Source organism: Streptopelia decaocto (genome assembly GCF_964273445.1).
Source record: "Streptopelia decaocto genome assembly, chromosome: 6".
NCBI classification, from domain to species: domain Eukaryota; kingdom Metazoa; phylum Chordata; class Aves; order Columbiformes; family Columbidae; genus Streptopelia; species Streptopelia decaocto.
In genome coordinates, this window is record NC_138660.1 from 24,304,929 (window position 1) to 24,323,911 (window position 18,983).

General features: G+C 46.8%; 1 protein-coding gene across 5 annotated transcripts in view; it reads right to left on the minus strand.

Annotated features, from left to right (window-relative positions):
* INPP5D (inositol polyphosphate-5-phosphatase D) overlaps positions 1 to 18,983 on the minus strand; it is a 58,049-nt gene that overhangs the window by 17,994 nt on the left and 21,072 nt on the right. For 4 of the 5 annotated variants that reach the window (XM_082057290.1, XM_082057289.1, XM_082057288.1 and 1 more), the window contains exons 7-11: positions 8,882 to 9,032; positions 6,618 to 6,789; positions 5,439 to 5,579; positions 854 to 941; positions 22 to 102 (exon numbers count right to left, since the gene is read on the minus strand). In XM_082057290.1, coding sequence (XP_081913416.1) covers positions 22 to 102; positions 854 to 941; positions 5,439 to 5,579; positions 6,618 to 6,789; positions 8,882 to 9,032 — 633 coding nt within the window. Of the gene's footprint in view, positions 1 to 21; positions 103 to 853; positions 942 to 5,438; positions 5,580 to 6,617; positions 6,790 to 7,571; positions 7,646 to 8,881; positions 9,033 to 18,983 lie in introns of those variants that run through there. The other variant, XM_082057291.1, reaches the window with a different exon arrangement.

Consider the following 18,983-nt stretch of genomic DNA (forward strand, 5'->3'; position numbering starts at 1 on the left):
AAAATAGCTTTAAAACTCTACCTTTTCTTCAATGGAAGACAGCAAAGAAATCAGCTGGTTGAGTTTCGATACAATATTGACTGGACTAGCTTCACCGAGCATCTGATAACCGCAATATAGAAACAAAAAGAGAGAGAGAGATGCATAATTACCAAACTCACAGAGACAGGAAGCGCAGCAGACCAGCCCCAGGAACACCTCGCACATGGAGCAGGGAGCAGCGCTGGTGCTGCTGCCGCTCTAACCCACAACGGGCAGCTCAAGAGCACAGAATTGGGCTGGACATGCAGAACGATGGGAGGGCAGAAGGACAAATTTGCAAACCTTGTCCATAGGTTAGAGGCAGCTGGGCATGCAGGAGAGTCAGCTTGCTGCTGTGGGACAGGTTTGCATGACCAGATCCAGAGTTCAACATACAGAAGTCCTGAAGTTTTGTTTTTCTGGGCTACTGGCAGGGAGAAGAAGGGCCTGGGACTTATATGGGCTGGGGGAAGGAAGGATTTGGCAGCCAAACATCCTGGAGTGAAGTTTATGGCAAGAGAAATGTGCAGTCCTGGTCTACAGGCTGAGAGAGGGTGGGGAGATGGAAGTGCTCAGGCAGTTTGCTGCACCTTCCTCTGGGGCAGGAAGGGAGAGCAGGCAGAGGAGACTGCGGGAGAATTGAAACTGTGGGGATATAACTCACTGTGTGCCCTCTGCACTGCAGCCAGAGAGGGGCTAGAGAGAACAGAAGTGGTGACTGATCACCTGAACCCCACCGGTCACCCCTGTGCAACCAGAACCCTCCTCCCCACATGCTAACAGCCCCCGCACTCCTCTTTCTGCTCCTTCTCCCACCTTCCAGCCGACTCACCTGTGAGCGCTGGTGGATACCGGGGTGCAGCTGCTGCTCAAACACCTTCTGGATGGATTCCAGGGATGGGAGAGTCCGGGAGGCTTCACTGAGAACAGAGACACAGCAGAGGTGTAAGGCTGCACTCAAGTACCTGGGTAGGGCAGCGCTTGGTCTCTTTGGACAAAGCCACGCTGCAGAGACCACGGGCCCACGTTCACATCAGACCTGCTCTCACTATGTGTCATACTCTTGTCCCTGGCTGCTTATGGCCCTCGGAGGTGGTGGGACAGGTGATGAGAACGTTTCTCAGCTGTCCCAGTGATGCTGCCAGCGAAGGCAGCTCAGAGTTGGGCAGCTGACTTTGCTTTGCTATGGCTGAAGCATGGGCACGCTGCTGGCTCCTCAGAGGTGACAACTTCCTAAATCTCCCCAGAAAGATGTCCTGGCATCAACCCAACGATGCCAACTTCAAGATCAAAGCACACTCAAAAATCTCAAAGCCCAGTGAAGTCTGGTGCCTATGAAAGTTCCAGCGTCAGGAGCAGCTCGGTTTTGCACGGTCCGTGCGCAGCTGCCGAGGCTGACGCACGATGCTGGGGACACTGAGGTGAAGAGGAAACTAATTTTTAGATTTTTCAGCTCATATGACAAAGAGGGGCCGGGCGCAGCGAGGGGGTGGAACAGCCAGCCTTTAATCTCTAGAATGGGAATGGTTCGTGGGTTACAATGAGATTCTTTCAGCATTTCCCAATTAGATTCCACAGGATGCTCATTTGTCAAAATGCTGTTGTATGAATTTGGCACAGAAGCCGCATGCTCCAATAATGACAAGACTTATCACGGAAAGAGCAGCCAGGGAGTGCAGGTCAAAAGGAAGGTGATCCTGGGGAGCAGCGCGAGGATGCTCGCATTGTGCCTAGTCAACAGGGGATGTTAATGATTTCCCTCACTTTCCTAAGTCTGAATGGACCGGATTTTACTCCCTGTTTGTTGGCAAAAGTGCTCCAAAGTGAAAATATGCCTGACGGTCTGAAGATTAGATATTTGCCTAGGTGGTGAACCATGGATGATTAATAGCACTCACGTTTGAAATTTCAGCCTGAAAGACTTGCTGTGGGCCACACAGGAGTACAAGACACTTGTAGGAATATGGATCTGCTCAACTTATTCCTCCAATACCATAGTTCAGCTTCGGATCAACTAGGGCCAGTGTCAGCAAATGGCTCTGGCCCCAAACACAAGACTTGCATTGATTTCTGCAGCCATGGAGTCAGGCCCCACAAGGCAGCAGGCAGCTGCAGGAGCATTAGGTGAAGTTTGGTTTGAAAAGAATAAAAGGATATTTACTGTGGTCAAGGGCGCAGAACATGTAGGCCAATCCTCGAAAACGCAGAGCAGCAGCTGCTTGAAGCAGTTCAGAAATCATTTCTCATGGGAAAACTGCCTTCTGTTTATGGTGCAACGTATAGCATGCGTGTGAGGATGGGGGAAGAACATCTTCAGGCGTTCAAACTCAACAAAACCACAAAGTGGTTTTAATTTTACTTATAACTCCTTTTGTTTTCTTTTCTTGACAGTTCAAAGGAAATACATGCAGTGATCTTCATTCAAGTGTCAGAAGTCTGTGTCTCCACATATGATTGCATGAGTGCTGGTATCACAAGTGCTTGAAAAGCTGCCTTAAAAACTCTGTGAGCAAATTATCCAGTGAGGAAGAATAAACAGGAGCATGGAGGACAGTGATCGATGACCAAATGATGGTTTCAGATAGTAGCAGGTGGAATAGACCACTAGTAATGTTTTTCACTTGAAGTTGTTAGGAAACTCTGAACAAAGTCCACTCACGTGGGTAGTCCCCACTCTTTGCTGGGGCACCAAGTTCTCCATGAGTCAGCTTTCCAGCCACTGGAGGATTCCCCTGACTACAGAAACCCTTGTATGACCATTGCTTTTAGCGCTGAATGCTTCACAAAAGTACCCATTGGCCAGAGTACTCAGCTGCCAGAGCAAACAGCCTCTCCCAGGAGCAGTTGTCCCCTTGTCCTCCGGGCTCAGATAAGATATGCCATAGCTGTCCTGACCCCTGTGGCCACAGCTAGCCCTAGAAGGCAGCCGCAGCTTCCTGCACAGTTAAAACCAGTTTTTAGTATCTCTAAGGCACATTGGGTTCTGGTTCTTGCTGCATCAATCAGGGATCGGTGGTGAGAGATCACAAACTCTGCATCCCGGTCTGCTGTGGCCCTTGAGCTCCTTGGTCAGAAACGGGTCCATGGATAATACACAAACTGCAAAAGGCACAGACTGCTCACAGGTAGTTGGCCCAACTCCTCTCCCAACCCCGTGGGATTCACTCTACATTTTTTTCTTCTCCTGATTGCTGACAGCTCCAGTGTGCACCCCTCTAGCTCGGAGCTTACCCACAGCCCAGTATTAAACTCAGAAGTGAGTCAGCCAAAGGGCATCAGTATGTTCATTTTTCACAGTGACAGCAGCGTGTCTGTGAGTGACAGCTGGGCTCTGGGAGCTTTGAAGAAGAAGACAGAATACAGCATCGCAAAAATCTCTGATTCAGGGCAAATCAGCACGGCTCACAAACAGCCGGGGTCAGCTCAGCCACAACCTGCACACCCATAAACCCTCAGCAGTGCCAGCAAATTCAAAGGAGCTTCAGCTCCAATGAAAGAGCTCAAGCTGTGCCAATTAACATTGCTGCTTCTCACTGGTCCGGGCTTTTTTTAACCTGTTCTCAAATATTGTGAAAATAATGAAATTGACCATGATTAAGAAAAAGAGGACACAGCCACTGAGAAGGAGCCTCAGAATTACCTGGACATTCAGCTGGAATCCCTGTGCAGCTGAAGAAAGCTGAAGTAAATAAAAACTAAATTTAGGCAATGCCACTGATTAAATTTGAGTTCAGAAGACTGATAAGGGAAATAAGCTAAAAGCCCAGACAACCTCTGAGGTTAGGACTGCAGAAAACAATAAGACACCTAAGCATCTGACTATTGGTCAGCTGAAGCTGAGCAAATCATTTGGTTGGATGGTAGAGATTCATGGGACAATCCAGAGAGGGAGAGGTTCCTCAGAGAGATCTGACTGGGACTGAAAACAGCCTGCAGTTCTGGACCTGCATGAAAAAACTGAGAAAGCAGCTCCATCTAACTGAAATAATTCAAGGATGGGAAGAAAATGATGGGGAATGGGGCAGAAAACTGCATGATGCTTTGCAAAGTCCAGTCACCAAAATAACCTATAGAAAATCTGGAAATGTAAAAGGTATCCTGGCATTTGGGAGGGTTGTGGACCTGTTGCATCTCCTTTCTTGCCATCCCATGTAGGCTTATGAGGAGCAGGGTTGTGAAACCCAGATAAGGTGAAGCAGAATAAGAAGCTGGAAATGGAAAAAGCCAGGCATCACCAGAACAGCAGTACTGGAGGTATTTTAGTAACATAAAACTCTCACTTGTGATTTCATTAGATTTTAGTTTCCATTGTTCAGGTTTATTCTTAGCTAGCCACCTGGGTCTCCCCCTCTGTGGGCGCAGAGAAGCAAAACTCTCGAGCAGGGCACAGAAGAAGGGCAGCTCTTTGCACAACCCGTCCTCAGTCCTGCCAGGGGCCTATCTGTCAGGGCTCCTGGCAGATGGAGTGGGGCTGCACAACCCCCCCATGCCCGCTAAAACATGTGCCGTGCCCACCATGTCAGGGCAGTAATCACGGTCCTAAGCAGCTGAGCACCTCAGTCACTCCCTGCCTTCCTTCCATGGGTTAAAGCCAAAGAAATCAGCCCCATTTTAGCCATTTCTTCAGCCCTGGTGAGCTCCGGGAGAACAAGATCAGACCAGTGGCACTACCAGCCTCACTTCTAAATACACTGGAGAGAAGGATATTGCAAGGCAGACACAAGTGTGGAAGTATGTGCCCTCTGCCATATAGAGCTACAAGACTTCTGCAAAAGTGTGGACTAATCTCCTTTGCTTACAAGCAGCAAGAGAGGAAATCACATCCTTCCACCAGAGAAAGAGGGAGCTCTGCAAGGGTTTAGTTCCCCGATCTGAGTTTTCCTACTTGGGACCTGGAAAGTCTATAAATAGGAAAGATAAAATTTGTAGAGTCTAGGCTTGTTTCTCTTTTCATTTGAGCTGGACTTCACTGACATCGATAGAATCATTTTGGGTTCACAGTGCCTTAGTGGCAAGGAGAATCAGTGTTTAAAACATAGCTATACACCAATATGTGCTTGTTTCCATAAACGACTTGTGCTTGACAATTCTGTGGGTGTCATTTATGCATTACCAAATTATGCGGTTAATTGGTTAGTACATTCTTTGTTTTGTTTCTTTCTAAACAAAGCATAAAAAGAATACCCTACTGACTGAAACCGCCTACAGGAAAACTTCACTGTCAGAGCTATGTCTTTTATATAGATTTCACATCTTTGGGTCAGAATCACAGGTCATGAGATCTAAACATAATGTTTTTGAGCATAAGCCAGTTTTCTGTGCCAGAAATGCAGGTTCTGAATGCCTGCACATGGAACTCACATCAGACTAGTGTAACAGCATTGTATTCTGATCTCTGAAAACCAGCCTTTAGTTACCTGAAGAGTCCTTTGCAAAGAAGCGTAAGCAGTTTCTTCAGCTGAGGAAGATTGCTTGAGCCAGTCTGCACCATCTCCAAGTCACTAATGATGTGAACCCGCAGGTAATCCTGGATGAGTTTAAGATGCTCGTCAGAGACACTGTGAAAGAAACAGACAGGTCAAAAGCCAGCTCTCTCTTTTCTGCTCCAAAACATCAGACAGCTTTGTTATTTATCTGATACTTTCACTGCCAGCACAGGCAGATGCGGGGGGGGGCAGTTTGGCTTGAATTTCAGTGTAAACACGCAGTTTTCAGAACTGGACCATGGATCCCCCCCAAAGGCTTGTGATGCCTGGCTTTGCCAGAGTCATGGTGGGAGCATTAGCCTTCGCAGGTAAAGCTAGGCTTTACCTGCAAGGTCGCTAATAGCAGCTCAGGGGCTCTGGGGAGATGAAGACCCCCTTTCACCTCACCAAGTCCCATTTTGAGGTTCTGTCTTGGGCCCTGTCAAATGCGGAAAGTCCCAGCCGGCTGCATAGCCAATGAAATGGTGCAGGCAGCTGAACAGAACTGGGTTTCTCCCAGCCAGCCAGCTGCTAGTGGGCCACCACAGCAGGACCTGCACTGCCATGCACCACCGTTTGCTCACAGCCCTTCACTGCCCTGCCAACAGGGATGCCTTTTAATTTTATTTTTATTTTACTTTTAAACTTCACAGATCTGGTCATTAAATACCACACAGTTTCCTCTAAGGCTTCAGTGCACGTCCAGGTGTGACACCACTACCATGCGGGACAATGTGAGTCAGACCTGTAGCTGGAGTAGATCAGTAAGTATGAGTACCTGGAAACCCCCACACAACTTTATTCTTTTTGAAGACTGGCTGGTGCTTTCTGATACAATCTGTAGTTTAGGTACATGGCTAATAGACCAAGTTCTCTCAGTTACTACCATCATTTAGGAAAATATACCTCAGTGGGGAAAGTCTATTGGTGATTTTAATTCTTCAGAAAAGTAATTTTTTCTAGATGACAGCTGGACTGGAAAAGAGTAGCTAATGCACTACAGATCTGATTCTGTTCTTCATTTTGCAGTATAAATGAGAAGTAGTTTTGCAGAATCAAAGAGGTCCTCAGCTGACCTAAACAGAGAGGCCCAGAAAGTGCAGAGCTGGGCTGAGACTTTGTCACTCTCACCTGCTTGTGTCCTGAAACTGCAGTCGCTGGAGTAGTGTCTCAGAGAGCGACAGTTTATTAACATCTGCCACCCTGGAGTTTTCAGGGAGAGACGATACCTCCTTTGTCTCGCTGCTCGGCAATGCCATGAGGACGTTGCGTGGGGGCAGGATGGGAGGCGTGGGTACCAGGTCTGCCAAGGAGGAAGGGAAAGGCACAGTCATCCCCACATGGTGATTTGCCCTCCTCCCCTCACCCACAGGCCAGGCAGGGTCTGCACGGCAGTGGCAGTCACTGCAGAAATTAGCCCTTCTGACAGGCCTCCCAGTTCAGAGCTGGAAAGCTCAGGGCTTGACACTGGCCCAGCCCTGTCCTCAGGGATGTCACTGGTGTGTGACCAGTGGGCTGAGTTGCCAGGCTTGGACCCCACATGCAGGCAGTGTTGCCTTCACCTGGCAGCGTAATCTCATCTGCGTGGGTTTCGCTGTTCCATTCACACAGCAGAGGTGAAGGTTAATGAGCTACTTTGAATATAATGCTTTAAGAGCATCTCTGTGCCTCATCCACATCATTACCATTATCAAGGAGATCTGCTGCTAGGGCAGAAGGGTGTGATGGAAAGCAGACCAGAAGCTGCTAATGGAAAGAAGTGAGCAGCTAAAGTGAGCAAACGCAGGTAGAGAAAATGGAACCCATAATCCAATACGGAGGGGCTGAGTATCTGGCCATGACTTGCAGGCATCAAGTTGGAAGCACAAATGATTCTCCTGCTCTGTCACCCTGCTGCTCAGCGCACTCCCCTTTCCTGGGAGCAGACTGGGTTCATCTTCATTTAGCCCACCCATTGTTGCCTTTCTTTTCATACTGATTGCTCCAACACTTTGTTACACCTGTCATGTGCAGCTGCTTGAGTTGTGAGGTTTTGTTTGGTTATTTCCTAATGGTGGAATTTTCATTACAAAGCGAAACCCAGACCTGATCCACTGCTCCTGGGCAGAAGCTGTGATTCACAGAGCCTCCAAGGTCACAGCTGGGTGGTGCATCTGCAGGGGACCTGGGCACTCATCTTCCACCTCTGCAATTCTACGTGTAAGATGGTCAGACATCTATAGCCCCTACGTGGCTCCAGTACAATGGCACCAAAGTGCTCTAAGAAAAGTAAATTCTGTATATGAACAGCCCAGCCCCAGTGCTAATGTCTCTTCATCTAAAGGCTCTTAGTCTTGGCTAGAACTTAATTCCCTGCTGCTCGCCTCTCTGTGTATTATTTTTGCTGTAGTTCCCTCCCCCACCCTGAGAGCTGGAGACTTGGTGCAGTTGGCCAAAACCCAGGAACATCTTTCCTGAGCAGCTTTGCAAAATTTTGTTCTGTTTCTTTATGAGAATTGCATATGAAAATCTTCCAGCTCCTATTAGAGATCCATTGGATTGCATAAATGTACACAGGCGCATCAATCTGCTTTAGTGCACGTGCCTGCCCGTCTGTCACAGGGACTATGTCCTTCAGACGAGTTTTATTGTAATGCTCATCATTTCCGGACAGACGTCAAAAAGGACAGGAAGGATGGCTCCGTGGGCATGACCTTCACCTGGGGATTCAGGAGGATAATGACAGATCCAAGGGAATGATCCAGGAAAAAACTAAGGAATGATCCAAGACCAGTGAGCGTCAGGAACGCACAGTGACATTTCATATGAAATAGTTGGGACGATGCCAATCACACCTCTTTGTTATACATCTGTCTCTATACGTAGACTGTCTGCCACTGCGAGATCTGTGCCCTCTGGTTATGACTGTTAGAAATGTTCCCTAGATCAGAGCAGATAAGGGGGCCCGAGTTGCAGATGACCCAAGACCCACAGCAGCCACAGGCACGTGGCACTGCAGAGAGATGTGCTCTAGGTCTCCAGGGGACATCTCCGCTGTTGGGACAGTGGCCATACAGACAAAAGTGTGGGGAGAGGGGTGCGGAGACATGGAAGATGGCTGGACATACACCAGCTTGAGGTCAGATGAAGGACAACAGATAGGTCAGCCTTGCACCTGATATAATATAATTCTGCAGAGAGACTCAATGTATTCCCTCAGGTGAGCTGAAATGATGCTCCAGATGCGGTACTGCCCCAGAGCCACGACGACTCACTGCCTCAAGGCCATGCCAGCTCAGGTCCCTCTACGCCCTGTTCCATTTTATTGCTCTAACCCCCCTGCATGCACCGTGTATCTCCAGTTAAGAGTAAGTGTCAAGGGTCTGCATCACCAAGTCACACCACGGGATTCTCACCAGCATCCTCCTCCAGTTCATCTGCAGCCTCCTCTGCTTCCCGCGGCACTGGGTATTTGAGATGCCACACCAGACCCATGTTCTCCTTCTTGTAAAACTCTATCAGTTCCTCCAAGTTCTCAAAATACTTCACAGGGACACCCTCTGATGCCTGAAACAAAACACAGAAGCTGTCATGGTCTGAGGATTTCCTACCCCAGAAACAACGCTCCTCACAAAAGGAAAAACAAAGTCACAGAGAGAGAAAACCCCACGGCTGCAGTCCCAGGAAAGGCAACGCAGCCCTCGCTGCCTGTCTGACCACAGGCTGCGTGCAGAACGACTCCTGCAGCACAAACACAGATATGCACATGCATTCCAGACACCTGTCAGCAAAAATGGCAACCTCAAAGATCCACTGAAGCCAAACCGAAGAGCTCTCTCATTTGACTCAGTGTGCTTGGCTTCAAGCAAAGGAAGACTTTGAAAACAAAGAATTATCCTGGATTAACTTTTGCATCCTCTTTTTCATTGAGCACAAAGCCCTTGGACTAAGTTATATTTTGTGGTATCCAGGAAGAATTTTTCTGTGAAACTGCAAGATAAATGTGTCTAAATCTAGATGTTAGCATCCCTTCCAGGATACAAAGACTCACAACTAGATTCAAATGAAACAAGCTAGCAAGATACTGTCAGGCAAAAAAATGCTCAGATGAAGATTTAGAAAGCTGAGGCTCAGGACACAGTGAGGACTGTGAACGCATCAGGCATGACACCGAGCTTGCGGCTGGATTTTAACTGTGGCTAAACCTGTTTCTAGCACAGCCCTGGCCACTAATCTGAGGAAACGGATACCAGCAGAGGGCAAACACAGGTGTGAGGTTCTAGAGAGGCAAAGCTTAAGAGCAATTGTATCTACGCATCAGCGTGAATGGTAAATGGGCTGGATTCACCAGGTAGGAGCAGCTGCCACCCCTGCAGATCTGCCCCGTCGCTCCAACCAAGGGCCAAGGACAGAGAAACAATTTGTCATGGTTCAGCACAGACCTCCTGAGCAAAAAAAAGTTCTGCGTTACCTCCAGAACCATGCTTAAGTACTGACAAACCGAAGGCAACAGCAACATGCAAGCTCTGCTCACTCTTCATGAGGTGTGCTCCTCCTGGATGAGAGGTTTTCTCAGAGAAACCAACCCAAGAAGGTCCCGTCTACATATGCAGCAGAACATCAAGGAGAAGGGGCAGAACGGTCCAGAGCAGATGTTCTCCAGCACTACAAGACTGTTCTTGACTTAAAAGAGCAACACAGGGAACCATTCACATGTGGGGATACAGCAGCAGCGGGCAATCAAAGGGAAGACCTGGGCACCCCAACAGCAGGCTTGACTTGCACTAGTTTACATGCATAAAGCTAGATTTTGCACAGGAAACATGGTTAGTTAATAACGAATTAAACTTTGCCTCCAATTTGAAATAACTTGTTGTTCAGCCACACATTTGACATTCTGCCTCTGACTAATAGGCAGGAAGTTTTAATTTCTTTTTGGATTGCAATTATTGGCTGTAAAAATTCACACACAAAAAGCTTTAAGTCAAGTTTGAACAAGCTTATTTACCTGCAATTTGTGCTTGCTCAGTTTCTTATTATCTGCAAAATTTTTGTTTAAAAGGCAAATGTAGCAAACCCAGGAGATTAAACAGGAGAAATGTTGGCATAAACCACTGTGAGCAGAGCACAGAAAAACGTCTGGTGAGTCCTAGGCTTTTTAATTTTCCTAAAGAATAAAATCTCAGGCCAGAAATTAGGACGGTGCTTTCAATACTAAACCACTTTTGAAGCTTTCAGTGCCCTCAGGCCTGCCATCAAAAATACCTTTCATTTTTAACTACACCTGCATGTCTTTAAAGTCACAGCAAGACACATTTTCATAACAAATGTGTATGATGTTTCTGAGAGCTCTGCCTGTACAGCCTCCTTTTTTGTCTCCCATGTCTTCCTGCATTTATCAAGATTTATTCTTCTCATACGTGGGAAAACATCACATTCGGCACTGGATTATATTTTTGTGAGGCCAGAGGTGTCGAAACAAATCACTGGTTAACACTTCCCAGGACCGTAACAGCACATGCCAGATCCTGCTCTGCTATAGCAGCACCAACTCAGCATAATCAGAATGACTTCTGATTTACACCGATTAAAACAAATACTGCCCTGGCCCTCCCACACTCTTCTGCTTCTTGATGCCACCTGCAAAGGCTAAGAATTGGGGAAAAACATTAAGGAAAAAAAAGCATGTAGCTCTAATCATAAAATCACAGAACAGTTTGGGTTGAAGGGACCTTCCCAGCTCCCCCAGTCCCCCCCCTGCCACGACCAGGGACAGCTTAATCAGCTCAGGTTGCTCAGAGCCCCGTCCAGCCTGGCCTGGGATGTCTCCAGGGATGGTTCATCCACCACCTCTCTGGCCAACCTGGGCCAGGCTCTCACCACCCTCAGGGGCAACAATTTCTTCCTCCTATCCAGCCTGATTCTCCTCTCCTTTAGCTAAAATCCACCACCCCTTTCTTACAGGCCCCTGTTAAGTACTGAAAGGCTGCAATAACGTCTCCTCGGAGCTTTCTCTCAGACCCTAAAATGCATCAAGGGTAACCAGGAGGGTCAGGGTTTGCCACCTCCATCTTTGCAAGAGAAAAGCTTTGCCATCAGTTCTCTCTCCACCTCTTGAATTACTGCAGCCAACCCCACTCCTCCTCTTTGCAAACTCATCTTCATGCTCCTACTTCACTTTCCAGAGACTGCACTGTCTGCCTGCTGCCTCAGATCCCCAACAACTGATGACTGTCCCCACAGCCCTCAGTCCTGTTCCAGCAGAGCATCCCTCCCACTCAGGGCCCGAATGCCACCTTCTCAGTCTTGTGTTGCAGCTCAGCTCCTGCTCTCCCAGGGCACCTGCAAGGAGACCGCTTGCCCTGCACAGCTCTTTTCAGGTCAAATGGATGTAAGCGTGAGGAAAGGCCAAATTAGCACTTTTTGCTGCCAGGGATAGTTTAGTCTCTGAAACTGTGCTGGTCTCTGCAGTAACCAGAAGCAGCAGCAGCATTTTGTAACAAGCCTCCTTCCTCTAACTCACTGCACCACATTTCATGAGTGGATCAAAGCCTGTGGGCCAGCTCAAATTCCTCAGAGTGGCCATAAGCCCTGGCTCACATGGAGGCTAGAGGGGTGCAGGCACAGGGAGGCCCCACCACTGCACATGCACTCTGCCCTGCAGCCAGCCCACCACCTCCAGCCACCTTTCTCGATGAACCTCACTGCCTCCTCTCTCAAGGGTAACTGGCATTTGTGGCCATGTGGAGGAGCTGAGCTTTGTGAGCATCCACATCCAAACACCCAAAGAAAGGCCATCTCCATCCTGGCAGTGCTGGCTGCTCTGACAGCCGACCTTACCCCAGCCATTCGGGATAAAAATGATCAACTCCCCACAGCACACAGTAAAAATAAAGGATAGCACTTGCATATTTTCAGACAGAATCCAGCAGGGAGATGAACATGCATCCTGGGCAGCTGCACAGAGACAGCGAGAGCCACAATAAAGAAAGAGGGAACCAGCAGGTCTGGGAGCTCCGACCAGCCATGGCCAAGCACAGAGGGAAGGATGCGGGAGCCTCAAACCTCCTCATGGTTGGGGAGCTTGAGGGCCCTGCCCCACGCCACGAAAGCCACAGCAGCAGCTCCGCCTCGCTACACATCAGCTCTGCCATCACCAGAGCCTGAAAGCAAAGATTGCTGGGTTATTCTCACTCATTCTCTTTTGTATTATAATTGTTATTATTTGCAAGGACCTCAACAGAGGAAGCGTGCAGGAAGGGCTGTGCCCCTCCAGCACAAAGCAGTACCCAACAACCCACTCCTCTGCCTGCTTGCCTGCACTATGAAATGAACTCCTCTCCTTTCAAGGCACCCCCCAAATTTCCCCACTCCTCCCAAGAGAGCAGGGTACGCTGCATTGAGCATCCCTCCACACAGAGGCACAGCAAAAAATATACATTGTTTGAACTGAGAGAGAAAACAGTAAAAGCAAGACCTCGCTGCACTTGCTTCTCCCCTTGGGAAAGGATGAGAACAAAGCCTGCATGACAGACACGAGTCATGTTGCTTGAGAAACAGCTGCAAGGCACTCAGATACCACTGGTGACGAGTGTTGTGTGAGCCTCTCTAAATCCAACAGCCTGTAACTTTGCTACAGCTGCAGGATAATGGGACCATCGTCCTGGCTGCGGGGTGTTCCCAGCCCAGCAGCGCCAAGCGCTGTGGCATCAACGTCTGTGTAGCAGAACCTGGTTCTGTAATGTTGCAGTGAGTGCTCAGGTTGCTAGATGGGCCTGCCTGAAGGCTGGAAATACAATTTTCACTGCCAGCAAGCAAGGAAAGCAGCAGGTAGCTGGGACATTTGCTTTCTTCACACCTGAACTTGTGGCAAAGGTTTATGCGTTGGGAAGGAAAAGCAAGGGTGGGTGGTAAAATACCGGCACTAAGTTGGTCTGCATCTGGCCGCAGATGGTGCACTCTGAATAAATGTCCTCGAGACAACCACGCTGGATGACAGGAGCGAGCCAAAATGGAGCCTGAACTTTATGCAAACTTGCTCTGGGTTTTGAGGCAGGGAGCAGACATGGAATGGGCCCCTGCAAATAAAACCGAGCAAGACAGGGCAGCACGGAGCAAGCTGGAGCCACGGAGCAGAGCGCAACAATGAAATCCGCTTCCCGCTCCCCCGCCCTCGTTTAGTAACTATTTCCTTGGGGTTATCAGGGGATAGATCTTGTTTTAATTGCGAAGTGAATTGTTTCAAGTCATTAGAAACGTAGATGGCAAGTGTCATCTCCATGGCAACGCAGCACATCCCCAGAAACGTGCTCCTAGGACATGGGAGCGCAGAGGGCAGGCTCTGCTTCCACAGCATCACCGCGGTACCTCAGCCTTGCGCTGACTGTAGCCACAAGGTACAAAAAGTAAACACCTCACAAGCACATGCAACACAGGGAACAGCCTGTAAAACAGCAGAATTGCACAAAGGGCTCTGGATAACAGCGAATCCGAGATTGCACAGCAATTTTACAGTGGGAAACTGCATCAGAAAAGCCTGCGTCTTTCTAAGATCTATGAATGGCAGTGTCATATGAGATGCAGGAAGAAACCATTCCACTACACTTGGTGAAGTAAGGACTGCTGTGTCCAGTCCAGGGCACCATATTCTAAGGAACATGTAAAAATACCATAGAGAGTCCCAAAGAAAAATTACAAGGACAGCCGAAGAGTTGAAAAATGTGATTTACCAGGAAAGCTCTGAAGAATGGGACTGGTAAGGTCTGGCAAAGGGACAGCCTGGAGACATCACAGCAGCAGTCCTACAAGTTTTAAATTCTCATATAAAGAGGATGGCAACTAGCTGTACTGCAAGTCCCCCTAGGACAGCAGATGTGCAGGTTTACATTAGGTCTCAGGGAGCCTCGGCAGGCAGAGACAGTGAAATCAGGCTACGCAGAGAGCATCTCATGACCAGCCCAACCATTTCAGCTGCATCCCAAACCACAGACTCTCAGATCTTGCACACGTCCTTCCAACTCCAACCCTTTTGGCTGGAAACCTTTCCCACAGGATGTCTTGGTGTCTCCTGTCCTCCAGAAACTGCCCTCAAGTCTGCAGGTCCTTCCAGTTATCAATTTCCCTTCCATCTCCTGTATACTCACTGTACAGTGGTTTAACACAACCAGCTACAACTTGTTCCTGCTCATTCAGTCCAACCCCCCTGCCGTGAGCAGGGACATCTTCACCCAAGATCAGGTTCCTCCAGCCTGGCCTTGCTTCTGAGTTCTTCATTTCATGCAAACAGGTATGACTACAGCCTTTAATTTCTGGTCTTTGGTTAAATCTTGTGATCCCCTTTCCGAATTTGTCCACCTAAACTTCTCAACAGGTTTTAGTATGGCTGAGATAATTTCATCTCCGGTGTAAAAAGGCCAACAGAGCGCAGCCTAAGTCTCTTCTCCTTCATTATCTCCAAGAAATGCCATGTGGCCAACAGACACCTCAACAGCTACTCCAAATATGGGTTTGCTGAAAAGCAGCTCTGAACATAACTCAGAGAGGTTACATGTGGAGTATAAACACATGAAGTGAAAAGAGATTTAAAAGATGTAAAGCCAACACGAAGGCGGGCAAGGAAGTGGTTAACTTGGGGTTCATTACAACAATTGTATAAATAGATGGCACAGGAAGTCTGGGGCCCTCTGAAGGAAGAGGAAGTGTTTTCCTTTCCTGAGCCCGGTGCAAGGAGGAACTAGGAAACTGGTCATCTGGTTATATTGCTTAAGGGCAATCTTTTCTAACTGGAGTGCCTTAAACCAGGTATTTAAACCCATATATAGGCATTTCAGTAACAGTCAACAAGTTTTCAAAGTTATAAAATTCTTGCAATACCCACCAGCTTAAACGGAAGCTGAAAATCAGGTCACTTCTACTTTGGTGTGAAAGGCTGGCAGGAGCTTTTTTCCTTTTAGATTTGAAAAAAAAAATTCTTAGGCTTCCTAGTTTGGAAAAAATTGTCTTCAAGAGTGTTAGCTAGGAAGGCTATGTGGCATTTTTAAATTTACTTTTGGCTCTCATGTAGGCAAGCATTTATATTTCACCAAAGAGCTGAACCTAAGAGCTAAGAAATTCCCAGTAAATTATTTTTTAAAGCATTTCAAAGCAACCTGCTTGTGTTCCTTTTTTGTTTTGTTGGTAAACATTTCCTATTTATCGATCAAATCTCGTGCTAAGAAATTTCAGGAGCATTTCACAGGAATGGGATCACAGGCAGGAATCACAGCTGGGAGAACCAGCTACTTCCCAAAATACAAACCACCCAGAAACGTACTCTATTTTGAATGCAACACCCAGGGCCAGGAAGTTTGGATGCTGGGTAAATCTCAGCAAGAGTCCCTGCAGAGGAACAGAGAAGGACAGAAGAGGCAAAGGGAGGAATCTGGGGAACATGGGCAGAGGATGCCAGTGAGTGGCCAAACCAGCATCTTCTCAACGTGGAAAAAATAATAGAAATTTTCAGGAGAATGACACAGTGTAAGCACAGTTGTTAATTATATAACTTGAGTGATGTTGGAGAGAACAGAAGGTGAATAGTGTTTGTCTCCTCTGAGAAGAGAAATGCTGAAGGCTTTCTTATCCTTTTCTGCATACAGTTTGGTCCTGATGCTCAAGTTTGCTTATTCACGTAACTTGTGCTACAGTGGCCTTTTACATGTAAGACTTTAGGTGAAAAACGTGGAAATCTGTGAGTTCTGGGAAAGAGGGCTTCAGAATTTCTGAAAGAGATCATACATGGAAGGAAACAAGGAATTGCAATTTAATAACAACTAAGTATCTATTACTTCTAGCTTGTGTTCCTGGCTGAAAATCAGACATCCAAACAAGAAAAACTACGTGAAAAGAGGAAAAAATAAAAACATACTCTGTCGACTGTCCTGTAAAATTCCCTCTGTTCCTCAAATGCAACTGAAGGACACCATTACACACCGCCTCTACTACAAGCTCCATTTCTTTAAGCTTACTACTGACTTAAGAGACACCATATATGTATTACTGGCACTGCATCATGATTCCTTTGTTATTACATGTATCAAAAAATGGAAATGTAAAATTATTTTTGCACTACTTTGCACAAAACATTTGTTAAAGTTCAGCATCTACTTCCTTGCTCGCAGCATGTGCATGAAATACAAATCCTATCGCTGCCAGCTGAGAACAAGTCAACCAGGTGCAAATATGCCTTCTTGCCTCCATTGCTAACTGGGCAGGAGGGCACAGCATGACTGCACTTCCAAATCATCTGGTAAAAGTCTAGATTAAAACCTGGACTCCCTCCTGATTCAATTTTGGCCAAAATGGCCACCTCACTTCTTCCTATCTGCAATGTCACAGAAAACACTTGGGAAATACAACACATTTTGCTCATGCTCAGTTTCAAATGCTTAACGTGTTCTATGTATGGAATGTGTTTGACTTAATCTTAAAAAGATCCTGACTGTCATATCTGCCACTTCTGATATCTCCTGGCCTGGCAAGACTTTTCTTCTACATGATCCCACTCTGGCTGCGTTCTGGCAGCCCGAAGATTGGTCATGTTCACAGGTAGAAAGTGCTCCCACGGCAGAACTGGGACACTTGCAAATTAAAAGTGTCTTTTGGAATGACGGAAAATTGAAAGGAGTTTTCAGTACAGTATAGCTGTCTGCCAAATTTTTATCTCAAGTTCCTTGTTAAAATTATACATCCTAAAAAACCCCAACATATTAGAAAGTTCTGCAAGTTAAAGGGCTTACAGGAGTCTTTTGAACCTGCCATTGTTCCACACAAGACATAGGTCACAAAAATAACATCCTTAGATCCCACTTAAGGACCCCATTCCACTCTGCTCTGGCACTTCACAATTCACATCAAAAGTATGCTAACTGCCAAATATCTAACTAATAAAGTTAGATAGAAGCCAGCAAGAATACCAAGCAATTATAGAAAGTGCCAACACCATGTACTCGAGGTAGCCCTTTGCACTAAATAAGCCATTCAAACTCTACCCATTAAAAATATTTTACCAACACAGTACATAATGATCCAACGCATCACACCAAGAGAAACCTCCTGAACAACTGATCCTTTCAGCATTTCTCTGTGTTATATTAAATAAGATTGACAGCAACAAGAAGCAAAGAAGCGTACAGTTCCACGACAGAACACGAGGCACTGGTGTTAAACTTAGCTGCCGGGTGCAAGTCAGATGAGTTGGTGCCGAATGAGCAAGGACTGCAGATCCATGGGGATGTGATGCAATTTTTTTAGCACTTCTGTAGCGTGTGGGTAGGATTTAAGTAAAAGTTTGGGAATAGGCTACTTCTCGCAACTTTTGTAATTTCATCACAAGCCTTGTGCTTTTTGGTTTTCCACTGAAAAGCTTCAGCACTTGGAGTCAAATGAAAATTTCCATTTTCACTTCCTCACAAAAATTATCCAAAAATTTCCATTTTCATTTCCTCATAAACTATCTGGCTCTAGTGATTACCAAGACAAGCTGGAAAACATGAGTTCTCAAGAGCTAGCAAGGCAAACAAATATACACAGGCTCTGCCTGCAAAGCGGGACGCCTCGGCTCCCATCAGTCCTGCACAACATTTTGGGGGAGCTTCCTCCAACCTGTGCAGGCAGCGAGTGGAGGGTCCATAACCAGCTCTCTGCCCTCGCTGTTGTCATCTGTGCCAAATGAATCCCTAGTTCAACAGACACCAACACTAAAGATGCATGAATTACACAAAATATCCAGTGGAAAAGAGAAAATGGAAGATTAAAGGAGTTACATTTATCGAAGAGACACTGCTGAAGCACAGTGAGGCAGGCAGAAGGCGCATGTAAAACAGCTGCATTCACATGATACTGCATAACTTTCTGGGATTGCATAATTAAAAACCACAAGCAATGCACAGATGAGGGTGAGCACCTTAGTGTTACAATTTCCTACCTTCAGCCTGCAAAATTTCTCAGGCTTTAGGCTGTTTTCTATTTTTGTGACACTATGGGTGACCACTCATCCTTTCTTTCAAAGGACTGTCCCTTATTTCATTCATCTGCTGCATGAGTAAGACAAACCCTTACTCAATTAGAAGTAAGCACTGAGCTGTACCTACTATTTGAACAGATACAGAATCCAGCCTGAAGAAACACTGTCATGTAACAAAACTAACCACAAAGCTAAAACCAAACAAAAACAACCTTCACACCTTCTCCTTTCAGGTTCTCTCCTGAACTGCACCTCTGGAATAAAAATAGCAGATGTGGTATTGTTACAAATTTTTTGCTAAACTTTGCCCCCCAAAATTGGACCCAAACCAAGGTTTCTGGTTTTGCATGTACAGGGATGTGGCATTTGAGGAAGAGAAACTTCTGGAAGGGCGACCTAGTGCATCTGTGAACAACCAATGCTTACTGCATGTGGGTTCTACTGTGTCCGATTATGAAGGGTACTTTATACGAAGACAGGTCATTATATTCTGGACAAGTTTTGGAGCATGAGGTCTA